The 20,270-nt window shown below is 37.1% G+C and overlaps 1 protein-coding gene and 1 long non-coding RNA gene across 4 annotated transcripts in view; one reads left to right on the top strand and one right to left on the bottom strand.

The window, feature by feature from the left end:
* Window positions 1-1,105: 1,105 nt before the first annotated feature.
* On the bottom strand, window positions 1,106-7,141 carry LOC121818360 (uncharacterized). Its single transcript, XR_006058402.2, has 3 exons — window positions 6,858-7,141; window positions 3,626-3,661; window positions 1,106-2,062 (listed from the first exon to the last, which is right to left on the bottom strand). It is a non-coding gene; the product is annotated as an uncharacterized LOC121818360 (long non-coding RNA).
* CHIC1 (cysteine rich hydrophobic domain 1) overlaps window positions 6,797-20,270 on the top strand; it is a 46,813-nt gene continuing 33,339 nt past the window's right edge. For all 3 annotated transcript variants that reach the window (XM_042242424.2, XM_004022195.5, XM_042242425.2), the window contains exon 1: window positions 6,797-7,205. In XM_042242424.2, the coding sequence (XP_042098358.1) occupies window positions 6,913-7,205 (293 nt within the window). In that variant the 5' untranslated portion in view covers window positions 6,797-6,912. The remainder of the gene's footprint in view (window positions 7,206-20,270) is intronic.

Raw genomic sequence — 20,270 nt, forward strand, 5'->3', positions numbered from 1 at the left:
TTCCTTGTGGTCCACTGGTTAAAACTCCACACTTCAACAGTTCAATCCCTGATGAGGGAACTAATCCTGCATACTGTGTGGCATGGCCAAAAGATAAAAAAATAAATTAATAAAGAAAGAAGAATAAAATAAAAAATTTTTAAATCATAGTGAATGATGAGCTATTACTACTAAACTTACAGAAACTAAAAGGATTATAAGAGAATGCTATGGACAATTTTAAGCCAACAAATCAGACAACTTATAAGAAACAGATAAATTCCTAGAAAGACAAAAAGTACTGAAACTGACTTAAGCAGAAATAGAAAATCTGAATAGATTTTTAACAAAGAGATTGGATTAGTAACTAAAAACTACCCATTTTAAGAAAAAAAAAAAAAGCCTGGGCCTGGTTAATTCCTTCAAACATTTAAAGAAGAAAAATAACAATTCTTCACATATTCTCCCAGGAAATAAAGGAAAAGGGAAAACAAAATCCCCAAATGATTATAAAAGCCTGTCATTACTGTAATACCAGATCCAGACCAATATCACATGGAAAAAATAGAGCCCAATATCCCTCATGAAGATAGATGCAAAAATTTAAATATTAAGAAATTGAATCAACCCACATATAAAAGTGACAAGTGGGTTTAAGAATTGAAAATCAGGGAATTCTCTGTTGGTCCAGTGGTCGCGACTCTATGCTTCCACTGCAGGGCACAGATTTAATCCCTAGTCAGGGAACTCAGATCCCACATGCCACGAGAGGCAGCCAAAACAACAACAACAACAACAAAATCTAGAAATTATATTATGTAATAAAACATATAAGAGAATAATGAACAAAAACTTCATGATCATTTCAATTGACATGGAACAGGCATTTGATAAAAACCCAAGACCCATTACTGATTTAATTTTTTAAAAAAATTCAACAATCTAGGAATAGAAGGAAACTTGTTCAACCTAATTAAGGACACTTACCAAACACACACACACACACACACACACACACACACACACACACACACACACACACACACACACACACAAACTACACCTAACATCATACTTAAAAGTGAAAGACTGCTTTGGCTCTGGGATGGCCCTGAGGGATGGGATGGGGTGGGAGGTAGGAAGGGGGTTCAGGATGGGGAACACATGTACACCCATGGCTGATTCATCTCAATGTATGGCAAAAACCACTACAATAATGCAAAGTAATTAGCCCTCAATTAAAATAAATAAATAATTTTTTTAAAGTGAAAGACTAAGTTATTTTCTCTTGAGATTGGGAACAAGTCAAGGAATTCTGCTCTCAACCATTCAGTTCAATATTTTTTTACTGTAAATTTAAAGCTAGGTCAGATGGTAAAGCATCTGCCTGCAATGCGGGAGACCCGGGTTCGATCCCTGGGTTGGGAAGATCTCCTGGAGAAGGAAACGGCAACCCTCTCCAGTACTCTTGCCTGGAGAATCCCACAGATGGAGGAGCCTGGTAGGCTACAGTCCATGGGGTCGCAAAGAGTCGGACACAACTGAGCGACTTCACTATTCACTAATCAGGCAAGAAAGGGAGGGAAGAAGAGAGGGAGAGAGGAGAAAGAGGAGGAGGAGGAAGAGAAGGAGAAGGAGAGGAGAAGAAAAGGAACACATAAAACTATGCTTATTTACAGGTTACACAATTTATATGTAGAAAATCCTAAGGATTTCACATACACATAGACACACATACACAGGCTACACATCAATATACAAAAATAAATTGTATTACCATAAATTAACAATGTGCAATCCAAAAGGAAATCAATTGAACAATTCTATTCACAATAGTATTAAAAAGAACAAAATCATTTAGTAATAAATTTAACAAAAAAAACTACAAATTTTGTACACTGCAAACTACAAAACATCACTGAAGGAAATTAAGGATCTAAATAAATGAAGAGGTATCCTACCTTCACGGATCAGAAGCGTTAACATTATTAAGTTGCCAATATTCCCAAATTCATATGCAGATTCAATGTGATTCCTATCAAAATTCCACTTGTTTTTTCTAGAAGAAATTGATGGGATGATCCTAAAATTTTTGTGGAAATGTAAAAGATGGGGGGGCAAAATATTATTGAAAAAGAGCAAATTTGGTGGACTTACATTTTCCAATTTTAACAAAATTTATAGTATTCAAGGTGGTGTGGTACTGGCATGAAGATAGATATAGATGAACTAAATAGAATTAAGGGTCCAGGAATAAACCCATACATTTATGGTTAACTGATTTTCAACAAAGGTATCAAGCCAACTCAACAGGGGAAAAAAAAGTCAGTCTTCAGGAAATGATGCTGGGACATGGAAAAATATGAATTTAGACCCATGCTACATGCCATACACAAAAATGAACTCAAAATTCATCACAGATATTTAGAAAAACTTTTAGAAGTAAACAAAGACCAAGGTTTTTGACAGTGCACTAGGCAAAAATTTCTTAAGATATATTTTCAAAGGCACAAGTGATAAAAGAAAAATTGATAAATTGAATTTCATCAAAATTTAAAACTTTTTTAGTTCAAAAGACACCATTAACAACATGAAAAGGCAAGCCACAGACTGGGAGAAAATATTTGTACACCATATATCTGATAAATAATTTCTATCTAGAATAAAAAACAGGCACCTTATAACCCAATAATATGTAAACAAATAACCAACGTCTTAAGAAGGAAAAAGCTATACACAAATGTTCACAGTAGTTTTACTTATAATATTCAAAATGTGGGGAAACAGTAGGTGAATAAGTAAACTGCTGTACAGTCATACTGTGGAATAGTACACAGCAATAAAAAGGAATGAACCATTGGTATACTCAATAACCTAGATGATTCTCAGAAGAATAATGAGTGAAAAAGGCCAATGCCCAAAGGTCACACACTGTATAATACAATTTATATAATATTTTTGAAACTATAATAATTAAAGGTGGTAAACAGCTTAATGGTTATGAGAAGGGAGAATGTGATTATAAAAGGATAACAACTGGTATCCTTGTGGTGATATAAACTCTTCTGTATCTCGACTATGGTGGTGGTTAAATGAACCTACATCTGTGATAAAAATTGTATAGAACTAAATACACACACACAAATGAGTACATGTATGACTAGAAATCTGAGTAAGATGGTGGATTGTGTCAATGTTAGTTTCATGGTTGTGGTAGTGTACTATAGTTACGGAAGTTGTTACCATTCAGGGTACTGAGTAAAGGAATAAACGGGACTTCTCTGTATTATGTTTTACAATTGTATGTGAATCTCCAATTATCTTAAAGTTTATTTTTTTTAATGGACCAAAAAATTTGAATAGACGTTTTATCAAAGAAAGTATAAGAAAGTTCATTTGTAAATGAACAAGCAGCACGTGAAAATATGCTTAACATCATTAGTCATTCAGGAAATGCAAAGTAAAACTACAATGCAATAGCACTTCATACCCACAAGAATAGCTATAACCAAAAAGACAATAACAAATTTTGGAGAGGATGTGGAGAAAAACGGAATCCTCATACATTGCTGATGGGAATGTAAACTGAGTAAGCAACTTTGAAAACACTTTGGCAGTTCTCTTAAAGACTTCAAAACAGTCTTACCATATGTCCTAGCAATTCCACCCATAGGTATCCACCCTAGAGAAATCAAAACATATGTTTATACAAGGACTTGTATGTGAATTTTTGTAACAGCATTTTTATAATATCGAAAGGTGGAAGCAATCCAAATGACAACAATTGGTGAATGGATAAGCCAAATGTGATATATCCTTACAAAGGCATGCTATTCATCAATTAAAAGGAATGAAGTATTCATACAAGACACAACATGACCAAACCGCAAAAATATTATGCTAAGTGAAAGAAGCTAGACACAAAAGAGCACATATTGTATGGTCCAATTTATTTGAAATGCCCAGAAAAGAAATCTATACAGAAAGAAAGTAGATTAATTATTTCCTGGGGCTGGGGTAAAGAGTGGGGAATGACTGAAAATGGGACTGTGATTTCTGTTGAATGTGACAGAATGTTCTAAAAGTAGTTTGTGGTGATAGTTGCACAACTCTGTGAATTCACTAAAATCACCAAGTCATATGCTTTAATAAATAAATATCTAAATAGAAAAAGAAAGAAAAAGAGGAAGGAAGGAACAGAAGGAGGGAGGGAGGAAGAAAGTTGTTTTTCAAAAGTTGCAATTGGTTTCAGCTGTTTTAAGGTTGAAATCCACCCCCTCAAACAGTTAAACTTGTGATCTCTTGCCTCAGGTCCCCTGCCATCAGATGCAACAATTACTCCCGTGCACTGCTTAGCACATTGGACAGAAGTTGTGTGCTTTCTTCTCCATCCACTCCTAGCTTTACTATCCTTGATGGCAGCTAAAGTATCATTTGAAAATCATGTTCTTGTGTTTTGCTGAAAAAATCTGTTTTTCTCAGCTTGACCAATTCCAAATTCTCCTATAGTTCTCCAAAACAAATTAAGCTTGAAATCATATATGCCTTTTCAGCCCACCATATATGCAGCAAAAACAGATGTGCAGATTTAACTATACTTGTGAGTTTCTCAAAGCATAACTGCTTTGTCCTTTTGATATCTGACTGTCAAGGGCTTCTTTGCATCTTGACTATCGAATTTCACTGTTCCTCTCCTTCCCTCCCATCTCCCACAGCCTTAATTTCTTCACTTTCACCATAGTTCCAATATCTCATTTATACCTATCACAAGTACACTACCTAGTCTAATCCTGAGTGGTGAAAAGAAGAAACTACCAGTTAAGCAGTCATCAGCACAATACTTCCCTCTAGAGATTGACTTGGTAGACTTTCATGGATAATATAAGATGGAAATTTTTTTTAATATTGCCTGTGGGGGTTTTTTTGTTTTTGTTTTTTGCTTTTTGAAAGAGAACTGGTGCAATTGAATCGCCAGTCCATGTCTGACGTAGGGTGCAGCATGCTTGGGGCTGGTGCATAGGGATGACCCAGAGAGATGTTGTGGGGAGGGAGGTGGGAGGGGGGGTCATGTTTGGGAACGCATGTAAGAATTAAAGATTTTAAAATTAAAAAAATAAATAAATAAAAAATAAAATTAAAAAAAAAAGAAGAGAACTGGTGCAGAATATTGATTTGATCTTAAGTCCAAGGTATTTTGCTCTGATAAATGACATATGACACATTATCAATGCCCAAGATAACAGACCTAACAGAAGTCTATTATAAAATTCTTTAACATTCCATCTTTAATTACAATTTCTGGTTAGTAGATAAAGTTCTTTCTGTTATAAAAACTTAGATTTTTTTTCTGAGAGTGTTGCAACTTATTTTTAAAGTTCCAAAATAATCAAGTTTTTGAGTACAAGTTTTTTTTTTAATAACACAAATTCCTTGATAATGATGGTTTGATCAGTCCCTTTCATAGAACTAATTTCTTCCTCCCTCAGACAGCCTAAATGCTTTGTTTTCACTGCTATACTGTTAATATAATACTCACCCTACATTAAAGTGTGGCTTGGCTATATCTATTTCCTCAGTCCCATCAACTACTTGGGATGCAGCCATCTTGTAGCAGAAAGAGCAGTGAAGCTGCTATTAGAATACCTGGATTACAGTATTTGTTTTATTACTTTGCAGCTGTGTTACTTTATTGTCTTAATGATCCTTGAATTATGGCATGAATTTTTGTGCTACTGCCAAATATGAAATAGTTTGAAACATGGATTGGAAACTCAAAATATGTGATCTCTGTAACATTTAGCAGATGTAAGGACGCAGGCGTTTGAAAAAGAAAATCTTAGACGAAAGGTCACCAGAGTCCTTAATACATTACTTAAACTTCCTGAGACTGCTTTGTCATCTATAAAATAATGATGATGATGCCTACCCCCACAGTATTGTTTAAGGGTTAATTGAGGTATTGTATGTTAGAGTCTAACCCAATGTCTGGAAAATGGATGATGTTAATCGATGTTTCCTTGGGTTGGAACGCTCCCTTTACTCCCCCCATTTCCCTTCTCCCCGCGGAAAAAGAAAAAATAAATTCCAAAATTCAAACATCTTTCAAAATGCCCAAAAGGCACCACTCTATGAAGCCCTTCCAAACAACTTTAGAAGTATAGCCCTTTAGTTAAGAATACTGGGCTTCTGGAATCAGAAGCATTGGGCAAGTTACTTCTCTCTGCATCTAGGTTTCCCATGCGTAAAATGAAATCACGGTACATATTTCATAGGGTTGTTTAGTATTAAATGAGACATGTACATACAGCACTTAGCACAGTCCCTGACACTTAGTAAGTCCTCCATAAGTATTACATAGTAGAAGAAGTAATAGAAAGTTTCCCCTTCAGTAAAATGTTAATAAAAATGCCTCCCAGGGTGTGGCAAAGTTCTGCAGCAAAAGTCTTTTAAACTGTAATGCTGAGCAAATGTAAGGGATTGGTGAATATTTTAAGATATATGGGGCAAAGTTCTAACCTCACTTTTATAGAATATCCTTTCTCTGCACTGGAGGCAAAGCGGGTAATAATACCATTATTAATTAGTAGGAAGTAAAATCAGAAGATACATCCCTGGGAGACAAGCAGCAGAAGCCCAAACAGCAGTATTAAGAGCAGCACCCGCATACCGGACCTCGATAATTCCCTGGAGTTCACCTCTAACGTCTTTTTTCCCTTGGAGCCGCGCAAGCGTACACTGATTTTGCTTCTCTCTCCCTTGTGCCCTCGCGTCTCCCCCCCGCCCCCACGTCCACCCCACCACGCAGGCGCATCTCCTTAAATCCAGTCCCTACACCCCTCCTGTTTCCCTGCGTTAAGTTCTCCCTCCTCTTTCTGCACCTCAGCAGGTTCACACTCTTCTCCGTGAGGGTGGCGGCGATAGAGAGGTCACGTGATGAGCATCTTGCTGCCCAACATGGCGGAGTTCGATACCATCTCGGAACTGGAGGAGGAGGAGGAAGAAGCGGCAACGTCGTCGTCGTCGCCGTCGTCGTCGTCGTCGGTATCAGGGCCTGACGATGACGAGGAAGATGAGGAGGAGGAGGAAGAAGAAAACGAAGAGGAGGAGGAGGAAGAAGAGGAGCAAGTGGAGGAAACGCCGCCCCCGCCTCGGGTAGTGAGCGAAGAGCATCTACGGAGATATGCCCCCGACCCTGTATTGGTGCGGGGCGCCGGCCACATCACTGTGTAAGCGAGAGGGAGCTATGGGGTTTGAAAAGGCTGAGATTTGGCGACAGAGGAATAAGGCGATCGAGGGGCGTGTGGTGTGGGGGAGGGCTGACTGAGGCTACAGTTAGAAAAGGACACCTGGTCTAAATGGAGAAACTGAGGGAGATAGGTGTAAAGGAAGTGAGGAGAATGCAAATGCGATGCGCCAACACGAGGTAGAGTGAGTATAAGACAGGGAAGTCTGGGGTTCGGAGCCAAAGGGACTGGAGTAGAGGTGAGTCTCCTTGCTTCTGTGTATGCTGGCGAGAATAGTCTAAACTGCAGGATGTACCAGCGGATTCTTTGCTGTTAAGATTGGTGTCTAGTGGAACACGGTGACTGCTGTAACAAGTGACAAGACCGAGGCTTGGACTCTTCAAAACAGAAACAGGATATATTTTGTGAATAACGTTATAGAATAGCCACTCACCTATATTTGCATCCATTCTTCTGTTTAATTCTTATGTAAATGAATACAGTAATCCTTTCTGTGTGTTGATCACTCTGACATTCCTTGAATATCACACAATTAGATGTTCAGATTGAGAGGCAGCTATGAAACGTTGAAAGAGCAATAGATTGAGAGTGAGGGCTCTTGTATGTTAGTCCCAGCTTTACTTCTTACTGGCCCTTGACATTGGTCAGGTTACTTCCTATTTCTGGGCCGTAATATCTCCATCGATAAAATAAGGGGTTTGGAGTTAGATGGTTTCTAAAGTCTTTCACCTCTGAGATAATTTAAGATACCTTCAGGAGATTTTGTATGTGCGAATAGTAAATATGCAAACATTAAATATGTATGGACATCAATCCCCTAGGAGCTGAGAATGATTTTTTGAAAACTTATGCAGAGTTTTTAAAAATTGAAATCTTGGATCATATTTGAGAAAAAGGAGAGGGCCCTCATAGCATAGTACTTGCAAAGCCAAAGAAAAATGTAGTGGTTTTCTGGGCTTTGAAGAGTGCTTTCTCATTTTTATGTAATGAAATGGACTGTAAATACTTGGCAGTTTGAGTATTATATCATGTTCATCATATTAAATATGCTGTCATTTACTGAATTTAAAAAACAGGACTATTTTTTCCTAATAAGTCATGCTGCCTATAATTTTGATAATGGCTCACCTACCACATTGACTTTCAGTTGATTTCATATTATCTGAAATCATGTAATATGCACCACCTCCCCTCATCATGTTAGCTTTTAATTTTAACATGTTGAGTATTTTGATTGTAATATACTTTTGTGATCTTTGCATGAAAAGATTTTGAAATTGTGGAAGAATGTGTGGAGATTTTTAGATCTGCCATTTGGTAAGGCAAGTTTAACACAATTTTTTTTTGGTTCAAGAATTTTGCAGATAGTCTACAATGTTCAGATGCCAGCTTATTGCACAGTTTTACTTAGATTCCTTTCATCACTACGGAGACAATCTATTACTAAAATTGATTATGATTCTGGCACCAAAGTTTACTTTCATGCAGATTATTTCACATGACTAAACAGAAAAAGCTTTTTTATTCTAGTCCGTAATTTTATATTCCAACACTCCTTCCCCTCATTATTTTCTAAAATTCAGAAAACAAAGAACAAACAAGAAAACAGAATTTAAGTTCTCCAAAACTTATTTGTGGTTTCATTTTACTCTTCACACAACTTATAAATCTATTTTCAATTAAAAGCAAAGCACTGACACTTGCCATGCTCAGGCCCTTTTGATAAGTGTAATGTCCCTCCTAGCTTAAAAATTATGGAATAAAGAGCGTGAAATAGTGGTGCTCTTAGTAACTGTTGGCATTAATTGAAGGCAAAACCTGAAAAGCAGCAAACCAGTACTTGAATTGCTAACCAATGTACGTAGTTTGGAAAAGTATTTAGTTGTACATGTTCTCTGACCTAGAAAGAACATTTGATGTTAAATGTCTGAGATTTGGAGGAAAAAAAAAAAAGGGTTGAATGTTTAGGAGAAAATTTTACTGGATCTGAGAAACTGGTCTTTCTATGATAGTAAAATCTTCCTTACAATAGATAAAGTCAAGTCCTTAGGAAATAGTTAACTTAATTTTTAAATGTCTAATATATCAAATTTTTTCTGACATAGGAGTATTAGTTGCCCTATCTGAATGAAATATTTCTTATTCTCTCCCACCCTTATTTTATTCATTCTTAGTATAGTCACTTGTTCTTTAGAGGATGTTGTTTCTTTTCAAAGTTTAAAATCTGAGAACCATCACTTCAAATTCAGTATATCTTAAACCTAATATTTTCTCTCCTTACATTGGCTGTGCATTCCAGTTGCCCCATTTCTGACTCTGATACTACCATTCCAATCTTCCCAGGTAATATTTCAAGTCCTTGAGTCATTTTTAACTCTTCCTTCTCCTTAAATTGTCCATTGCCAGTCTGTCCCAGAATTATGTCTTCATGCCTTTTACAAAGTCTATTAAATTATTCATTTTTCTCCAATTCTACTGGCACCTTGCTAGTTTGGGTCACCATCATCTTCTACTTGAATTGCAGCCACAGTCTGCTGCCTCTTCCCACTCCAGTCCATCTGGATGCTTACGCCAAACTAATTTTCTTAAAACACAGTTTAAAATGTCACTTTCCTGCTGAAAAACCTGCATTGGATCTTAATTAGGTTTGAATTTTATGCTCTCCTTCTCCACTCTCAGAGGTCAAGGAGTCCCTCCACTTGTTCAGAGCTCACCCCTCCACTGATGCCTTCCAAAACCTTCTTTTGCAACCTCCTTCCAGGCAGCCCCTCTCTATATACTATTACCTCACTTGACCTCTATTAGGTCAGCCTATAACTGTATTCAGAATCTAATTCTTTAAAAATAAAATAGCCTTCTTAGACCTATGTTCCCCATTAGCTACTGTCTAATCTCTTTTCCTTCTCCAGATTTCTTAAGAGTAGCTACATTCACTATGTCTATTTCCTCTTCACCCTTCTGATACCTGGATTTTGCCACCATGACCTCAGACAAACTGGCATCATTAAGATCGTCATGACCTTCTGTTGCTAAATTAATGGGCATCTTCCATTTTCTATCTTTCTGGTCCTCTGTATTGCTTATGAGACTTATAATGACTCCCTCCTTCTCAGAGGCTTTTACCCCAAGGGTCACAAACACACAAGCCTTCAGAGGCAAGACAGGTCACAGAAAATGGTGCAGCTTGAGTAATGATGGGCCTTAGTTGAACTGGAAGGTATGTGTTTTGCCTAAAGGGTTTCAAATTCTGTTAAAAAACAAAACAAAACATTTTACCAGCCAAACAAACCTAGGAATTTCTTGGCCACTTTACTCTCCCTGGTTTCCTTATATTTTTCTGGTTATTCCTGAACTGTCTCATTCATGGGTTTTTCTTCCTCCTTTGCTCCTTGAATACCAGTGATCTCCAGAGTTTTGTTCTCATCCCACTATTCTCATTCCTTACTCTATCTAGATAGGTGGCCTTATCTTGGTTCCCATGGTTTCAGTTATCTGATGTCTCCCAAATATGTATTGCTATACCAGACCTGCTAAGACTCTTATCTGGGCTTCCTCACCTAATGACTCACTGACATTTTAAATTCAATATATTCAAAACAGAACTCATCCTCCCCTCACCTACAACATATCCTCACACCCCCATCCCAACCCCTCAAAAAATTCCTTCTATTTCTGAGTTCTCCAACTCAGTTAAATCTGGCAAGTGGTTCATCTCCCCCATTCAGTCTTCTAACATCTAAGAAATCAGTGGGTATAAGCAATATATGGCTTTAATTTTTCTTCTTTTCCTCCCTACCACTACTTACTTCCCTGATTCAAGCCCCTTTCACCACTCTACTCCTCATCTTGTCTTCATCTTATCACCTTCACATCCATCCCTCAGTTCAGTTCAGTCGCTCAGTCGTGTCTGACTCTTTGCGACCCCATGAATTGCAGCACTCCAGGCCTCCCTGTCCATCACCAACTCCCGGAGTTCACCCAAACTCATGTGCATCAAGTCGTCCCTCAGTCTGCTGCTAAATGGAGACACCACTTTCCTGTTTAAGACTTCTGTGATTTTCTCTTCATCTGTAGGATCAAGTCTAAGCTCTGAAGCATGGAATATATGACTAGACCCTGCCTATCCATCAGCCTGATCTCCTGACATCTCCCTTTACTGCTTGTATTTTCTTATTCATAGCGTGCTATTTCTTATCTCTTTGCCTCTGCTCAAGCTGGGGCCTTCATTTAGAATTCCACCACCCACCATTCTTACTCCATATGTGGTCACCACTTCCTGTGAGTCTTCTCTGCCCCTGCTAAATTGGAAGCTGAAATGGCAGGATAATCACTGGTTCCCTCTGAATTTTCAGTGCCTACCACAGTGCCTTCCCTGAAGTAGAGAGTAAAAGTGACTTGAATAAATATTAGTTCTTTTAGTAAAACTCAATATGCCCACCATAGTGTGTGCTGTATTATAGGGCCTCAACAAGTGTGTGTTGTAGAATCATCCTCTGGAGAGTAGTTATGTTTCTGAGCATAGATACAAAGATACTACCAGATTGAGGAGTACAGGGGAAGGGTATGGCATGGGCTTACCTCTGAAAGCTTTGTTGAGCAAGACTCTTTGTGTCCGAATACCCTGTCTACTTATATAAACTTTACACATTGGTTTTCTTATTTTAATAAGATCAGTCAGCCGGTTGAGTCACTCAGTTGTGTCCAACTCTTAGTGACCCCATAACTGCAGCGCACCAGGCTACCCTGTCCATCACCAACTCCCAGAGCTTGCTCAAAGTCATGTCCATAGAGTTGGTGATGCCATCCAGCCATCTCATCCTCTGTTGGCCCCTTCTCCTCCTGCCCTCAATGTTTCCCAGCATCAGGGTCTTTCCAATGAGTCAGATGTTCACATCAGGTGGCCATAGTATTGGAGCTTCAGCTTCAGCATCAGTCCTTCCAATGAATATTCAGGACTGATTCCCTTTAGGATTGACTGATTTGATCTCCTTGTAGTCCAAGAGACTCTCAAGAGTCTTCTCTAACACCACATCTCAAAAGCATCAATTCTTTGGCACTCAGTTTTCTTTATGATTCAACTCTCACATACATACATGACTACTGGAAAAACTATAGCTTTGACTATATGGATAAAGCACAAGCTGGAATCAAGATTGCCGGGAGAAATATCAATAACCTCAGATATGCAGATGACACCACCCTTATGGCAGAAAGTGAAGAGGAACTAAAAAGCCTCTTGATAAAGTGAAAGAGAAGAGTGAAAAAGTTGGCTTAAAGCTCAACATTCAGAAAACAAAGATCATGGCATCTGGTCCCATCACTTCATGGCAAATAGATAGGGAAACAGTGGAAACAGTGTCAGACTTTATTTTGAGGGGCTCCAAAACCACTGCAGATGGTGACTGCAGCTGTGTAATTAAAAGACACTTACTCCTTGGAAGAAAAGTTATGACCAACCTAGATAGCATATTGAAAAGTAGAGACATTACTTTACCAACAAAGGTCTGTCTAGTCAAGGCTATGTTTTTTCCTGTGGTCATGTATGGATGTGAGAGTTGGACTGTGAAGAAAGCTGAGCGCCAAAGAATTGATGCTTTTGAACTGTGGTGTTGGAGAAGACTCCTGAGAGTCCCTCGGACTGCAAGGAGATCCAACCAGTCCATTCTGAAGGAGGTCAGCCCCGGGTGTTCTTTGGAAGGAATGATGCTAAAGCTGAAACTTCAGTACTTTGGCCACCTCATGCGAAGAGTTGACTCATTGGAAAAGACTCTGATGCTGGGAGGGATTGGGGGCAGGAGGAAAAAGGGACGACAGATGATGAGATGGCTGGATGGCATCACCGACTATGGACGTGAGTTTGAGTGAACTCCGGGAGTTGGTGATAGACAGGGAGGCCTGGTGTGCTGTGATTCATGGGGTCACAAAGAGTCGGACACGACTGAGAGACAACTGAACTGAACTGACGTGGACCTTTGTCAGCAAAGTAATGTCTCTGCATTTTAATATGCTGTCTAGGTTGCTCATAGCTTTTCCTCCAAGGAGAAAGCGTCTTTTAATTTCATGGCTGCAGTTACCATTTTGGAGCCCAAGAAAATAAAGTCTGACACTGTTTCCACTGTTTCCCCATCTATTTGCCATGAAGGGATGGGACTGGATGCCATGATCTTTGTTTTTTGAATGTTGGGTTTTAAGCCAGAGTTTTCACTCTCCTCTTTCATTTTTATCAAGAGGCTCTTTAGTTTCTCTTCACTTCCGGCCGTAAGGGTGGTGTCATCTGCATTTCTGAGGTTATAGATATTTCTCCCAGCAATCTTGATTCCAGCTTGTGCTTCATCCAGCCTGGCATTTCACCTGATGTACTCTGCATTTAAGTTAAATAATCAGGGTAACAATATACAGCCTTGACATACTCCTTTCCCAATTTGTAACCAGTCCATTGTTCCATGTCCGTTTCTAACTATTGCTTCTTGACATGATACAGATTTCTCAGGAGGCAGGTAAGGTGGCCTGGTAGTCCCATCTCTTTAAGAATTTTCCACAGTTTGTTGTGATCCATGTAGTCAAAGGCTTTAGCATAGTCAGTGAAGCAGAAGTAGATGTTTTTCTGGAATTCTCTTGGTTTTTCTATGATCCAGCAGATGTTGACAATTTGATATCTGGTTCCTCTGCCTTTTCTAAATCCAGCTTGAACATCTGGAAATTCTTAGTTCATGTACTGTTGAAATCTAACTTGGAGAATTTTGACCATTACTTTGCTAGCATGTATGATGAGTGCAATTGTGCAATAGTTTGAACATTCTTTAGCATTGCCTTTCTTTGGGATTGGAATGAAAACTGACCTTTTCCAGTCCTATGGCCACTGCTTAGTTTTCCAAATTTGCTGGCATATTGAGTGCAGCACTTTCACAGCATCATCTTTTTAGAATTTGAACTAGCTCGGCTGGAATTCCATCATCTCCACTAGCTTTGTTTGTAGTGATGCTTCCTAAGGCCCACTTGACTGCTCACTCCAGGCTGTCTGGTTCTAGGTGAGTGATCACGCCATCGTGGTTATCTGGGTCATTATGATCTTTTTTGTGTAGTTCTTCCATGTATTCTTGCCACCTCTTCTTAATATCTTCTGCTTCTTTTAGGTCTATACATTTCTGTCCTTTATTATGCCCATCTTTGCATGAAATGTTCCCTTGGTATCTCTAATTTTCTTGAAGAGATCTCTAATTAATATTAAATATATTTAACAAGAGTTATTTAATACTTTATCAATGAATTACCATATTTAACAAGAGTTATTTAATACTTTATCAATGAATTACCATTTGGGGGAAGTTGAATGACCTAACCACAATAATTGTAATTCCAAATCTGAGATGATGGTGATCATAAATGGATATTTAATTATCTTTTTCCAAATAAAAATACATACATGGCTAAGTTAGCACCCACGGATTTAAGGTTTTAGAAAACAGAAATAATGAAATGTCTCTTGTAAGTGTTATTTCAAAAACACTATACATCTGAGTGATATAGCTTAATAGCTATCATTTTTCTTCTTGATATTTTTAGGGTAAATATTTGGATCCAGTGTATTGAAATACAAGAAAAATTTTATCTCATGAGATTATTTTCTTATTTTTAGGTATTACTAAACTCCTTATTTTTCTTAAAATATATAATTATTTACTCTCTATAGTAGAGGTATATAGCAGTAAAGATGAGAGTTTACCAATGCTCAGATATATAAAATTCTCATTAAAATTAATCCAAAAAAGCTGAAGTTATTACATATAGAATTTAAAAAGATAGCCAAATTTGTCAAACAGTGCATTTCTGCAAAAAGTGAAATAGCACTGCAAATGTTGCCTCTTCTATAAACAGCTGTCTTTGAGAAATTACAGTGAAGCATTGTTAATTTATGTTTAAGGTAAATATTTTATAAGATTTTAGGCTTTGAGAATACTGAAGCTATAGTAATTTGTCATTTTACAGAGCAGCAAGACATATTTCCATATGGAAGATTAAAGAAATTTAATTTTTCAAAATATCTTTTAATCATATGTCATAGACTTTCCTTTTTCTTGGTATAGTAAATAGAATTCAATGCACTTGCTTCAGAAACAGTGTTACTATAAGTGCAAAGTTTTCTAGTGAAATGTGTTTTCCTTTGGCAGAATTTTAATACATTTTATCTGTTTTCTTAAACAACTTAACATATAAACTTAAAATTTGTGTAGGATTTTCAGAGGCTGATGTACAGCCATTTTCAAAAGAATTAAAGACAGTGCGAGGTGTAAAGAGGAAGAAAAGTGGAAGAACAACTAGAGGACCCACCTTTCTTTGCCTCAGTTTCCTTTACTGCAGAGAACTGTGCAAGAAATTAAAATTTGGGACATTGCAGACATTTGACAAATACAATCATTAAGAACCACCAGCTGGGTCAGCTTCAAACACATAATACACTCTTTATGTAATGAACCTGATAAAATGAAAATGTGAGCAGTTCTCAAATGTTTCTGTCTAATGCTGAGAAACTCCACATCTTTACTCATGTCTCTCACTCATCACTCACTAATGGGTAGATGAGCTTGTCTAACCTCTGTGAACTCACAGATCTTATTAACTTAATGGTGCTGAGATGTTCATCATTTAGCAGTAGCCATATCAACATTTTCCTAGTAGCTACTAAGTAAAATGTTGTGCCAAAGATTATTTAAGTACTCATTTTAGGTGCTTAATATCTACTGTAAAAGTTAAGGAAAAAAATCGCTGGTAGGCAAGAATGCAATTGCTACTGCCTTTTAGCCAAAGTTATGAGAATATATCAGAGAAGGAAATGGCACCCCACTCCAGTACTCTTGCCTGGAAAATCCCATGGACGGAGGAGCCTGCTAGGCTGCAGTCCATGGGGCCTTTAAGAGTCGAACACGACTGAGCGACTTCACTTTCACTTTTCACTTTCATGCATTGGAGAAGGAAATGGCAGCCTACTCCAGTGTGCTTGCCTAGAGAATCCCAGGGACGGGGGAGCCTGGTGGGCTGCCATCTCTGGGCTCGCACAGAGTCAGACACAACTGAAGCAACTTAACAGCAGCATGAGAATATATTGGGCCTAGTTTGCCTACCTTTATACCTTTTAAAGTAGATAAATGTAGGCCATAATGGAGTATTTTAAGAAGTAAAATGACTTCCATGCCATTTCCTTATCTTCCCTTACTGTTTCTATTTTTTTAATTTTTTTGACCATGTTGCACAGCTTGTAGGGTCTTAGTTCCCCAACCAGAAATTGAACTTGGGCCCTCCTCAGTGAAAGCACGAAGTCCTAACCGCTGGACTGCCTGAAAGTTCCCTGCTTTACCATTTCTAATATACTTTTTATGTTTTAGAAAAGACAATCTCTTTTTATGTTAGAGGAGAAAATTGATAATGTGAATTTAGCAAGAATTTTTTGAGAACCTGAGCACTGAGCTAAACACTATGAAGAATACAAAAAAAGCAAACTGTAGGTCTTGCTTTACAAAGTTAACAGGAAATTTGCCTTTAAGAAACTCATGTGGATCAGCAAAGAATAAAGGAAAATATCTTTAATACTTTTGAATTGTATAGTACAGATTAAAATTGGCTATCAGTGTTCAGAGAAAGGGAAATCCATGAAGACTTGCAGCAGGGGTTGAAACTTGGCTTGAGCCTTAAAGGCTGCACTGGATTTAAACCAGGGAGAGAAAGCAAAACCAAGAAGAGGATGCTAAAGCTGAAACTCCAATACTTTGGCCACCTGATACAAAGAACTGACTCATTGGAAAAGACCCTGATGCTGGGAAAGATTGAAGGCAGGAGGAGAAGGGAATAACAGAGGATGAGATGGTTGGGTGGCATCACTGATGCAATGGACGTGAGTTTGAGTAGGCTTCGGAAGTTGGTGATGGACAGGGAAGCCTGGTGTGCTACAGTCCATGGGTCGCAAAGAGTTGGGCATGACTGAGAGACTAAACTGAATTGAACTGAGGAAGCAAGAGAAACCTCATAAACAAAGAAAAGAGCCAATGTAACAGTGGCAGTGGAAAGGAAGTAAATGTTATAAGAATGATTTCAAAGGAACAAATGACAGTATTTGGGACCACTTGGATATAAGCCAGGTGTGAAAAGTAGGAGATAAAAGGTACAAAAATGATACTAGGATCTAGGTTAAAGAGAGTCAGTGCGCCATTGAAAGAGATGAAGAATTTGAAAGGAAGAAGCCAGTTTCAAATAAAAGGTAACATTTAATTTTAGATGTGTTCACATGAGATATAAAGATATCCAAATGGAAGTTTTTATTTTTGTTGTTGTTTTAATTTATTGTATTCAAGTATAGTTATTTACAATGTTGTGTTAATTTCTGCTGTACAGGACAGTGATTTATTTACATATGTATGTACTCTTTTTCATATTCTTTTCCACTGTGGTTTATCACAGGATATTGAATATAGTCCCCTGTGCTATATATTAGGATCTTGTTAATCTATTCTATATATGTTAGTTTACATCTGCTAACCCCAAACTCCTACTCCATCCCTCCCTCACTCCCCTCCCCCTTGGCAACCATAAGTCTGTTCTCTATGTCTGTGTGTCTGCTTCATAAATAAGTTCATTTGTGTCATATTTTAGATTCCACATATAAGTGGTATCATATGGTATTTGTCTCTTTCTAACTTATTTCACTTAGTAAATAACCTTTAAGTTCATCCATCTTGTTGCAAAAGGCATTATTCCGAATGGAAATTTTTAGTATGCAATTAGAGGTGAGGGTCTAGAGCATGTTGGGAAATATAGAATTAGAGATATAGATTTGATGGTCATCAGAATAGAAGTGATTTTTCAAAGCTATTAAAATAGATGAACTATTATAATTCCTTTAGAAAGAGAAGCAGATGACTAAAAGCTAAATTTTGGGAAAAGATAAGAGTGTTAGGAGAGAGTGAACAAATGGGAGAGTGTTGAGAAAGGAGTGGTAAACAGCATCACAGACTGCAAAGTCAGGAGGGGAAGTTCTGAAAAGAGGGTATTGAATTTAGCAATAAATAAGATGAACTTGTCTTTCTAAATAAATTTTCCAAATAAGGAATTATTTTCAATAAAATAATATCAAAAGACAAACTTCAAAAGATTAAGAAAGGATGGGATATTAAGGAAATGGAAACAGAGGCAAAAGTTCATTTGTCTGATGATAAATGCAAAGAGAGAATAGAAAGCTAATTTTTTTAATAATAGAAATATTCCATATATTTTGAGGAACACGTATGTCTATATCCTCTATGTATTTGGTATATGATAAAAGAATGGCAACTTGAAAAAAATCTATAATGGCAGCAATCTCTAATAGGGGTAGGAACACATTATAAACATTGAATCTAAAAGGCAAGAAGGAAAAGGACTCCACACTTCCATTGCAGGGGGTACGGGTTTGATCCCCTGTCAAACTAACATCCAGGTGGAATGGTCATAAATAAATACATAAATAAAACTGGATTTAAAAAATAAAAGAGAAGATATAAGAATGGAAATAGAACTCTACTTTCAAATGTATCATGTCTATTTTCATGAAAACTATATCTGTTTCTTTGTTATACAATAAGAACTCTGTGGAATAATGAATTGATTTACATCTTCCTGACTAGCGATAAAGCCACTGTTTAGCTAAATATTATTTAAATGAAATGTTTCTTGCTCTGTTAAATATTTGCTGTTTTACTGATCACTTAGTACACAATTGCAAATATATAAATAGTACTAGAGTTATCAATTTCTCAAACAGTACATGAAAGTTGTCATAAAAATTTATGTACAAGAGTACTGTTTTAAGTTTGACTGTACTCCTCTACATAAAGACTTAAAGAAAATGTTATTATGAGGATGTTATTCTGAAAATACTATGTTTTCATTACATGTACTGACACCTAGAGAAGTAATGACATTTTTAATGAAGTTACGGTCTTTTTATAATTGCTAATTAGTTTTCTCAACTCTTTTAAAAGCTAGAATTTTTTGTTTCAAAATACATTTTAAACATATAAAGTAAAATTTATTTATGCACGGATGTGTTCCTTGCTGCTAGCTACTAGGTATATTGTCTTTGTGGTGGATTCACGTTGATGTATGGCAAAACCAATACAATATTGTAAAGTAATTAACCTCCAATTAAAAAAGTTAAATTTATATTTAAAAAAAAGACTCACTTGGGTCCTTGTAAAGGAGCTATTAGCATAAATAATACAAGGAGACTATGATATTCTCACAGTTTTAATAGGACATTGGATTCTTAAGATGTCTATAAAATAACCCTAAGACCAAAATGCCATATATCAGTAGAATCAAACAGTACACACAATAGCTCGTTCAACAAACTTTTATTAAGCGCTTAGATTCCATTGTGCTGTTATGCATGATGGAAGATAACAAAGTAAATAACCCATAGTTTTTGTTCTTCAGGAGCTTAATATAGGACAGAAAGAATTTAAGGATTAGCATTTGAATTTTGGTTGTCCTTATTCCCTGGTGGCTCAAAGGGTCAAGAATCTGCCTGCAATGTGGGAGACCTGGGTTCCATCCCTAGGTTGGGAAGATCCCCTGGAGGAGGGCATGGCAACCCACTCCAGTATTCTTGCCTGGAGTACCCCCATGAAGAGAGGAGCCTGGTGGGCTACAGTCCACAGGGTCTCAAAGAGTTGGACACAACTGAGCGACCAAGCACAAGAGAATACAAAATAAATAAATAAATAAACAATCTCTTACTATAATGACTTTGGGCAAATCATTTAATTAATTAATTTTTGAAATAAAAATTTTCTGTCAGATTCCTTCTCTGTAAAACAGAGATAACAATACCTCTATTGCAGGGTTGTAAAGTTTAGAGTTAATATATTTACCTATAACAGTGTCTAACTCCTGGTAAATAGATAGTTACTGGTAACTGTTGCTATTATTGTCTACCTCACAATGAGTTCTTAATAACTGTTGGATGTTTTTTTTTTTTCCTTTTGCTTACACTAACATAAATTGTAGTCACTCTGTTAT

This window comes from Ovis aries, chromosome X (assembly GCF_016772045.2).
Source record: "Ovis aries strain OAR_USU_Benz2616 breed Rambouillet chromosome X, ARS-UI_Ramb_v3.0, whole genome shotgun sequence".
Classification (NCBI taxonomy): Eukaryota; Metazoa; Chordata; class Mammalia; order Artiodactyla; family Bovidae; genus Ovis; species Ovis aries.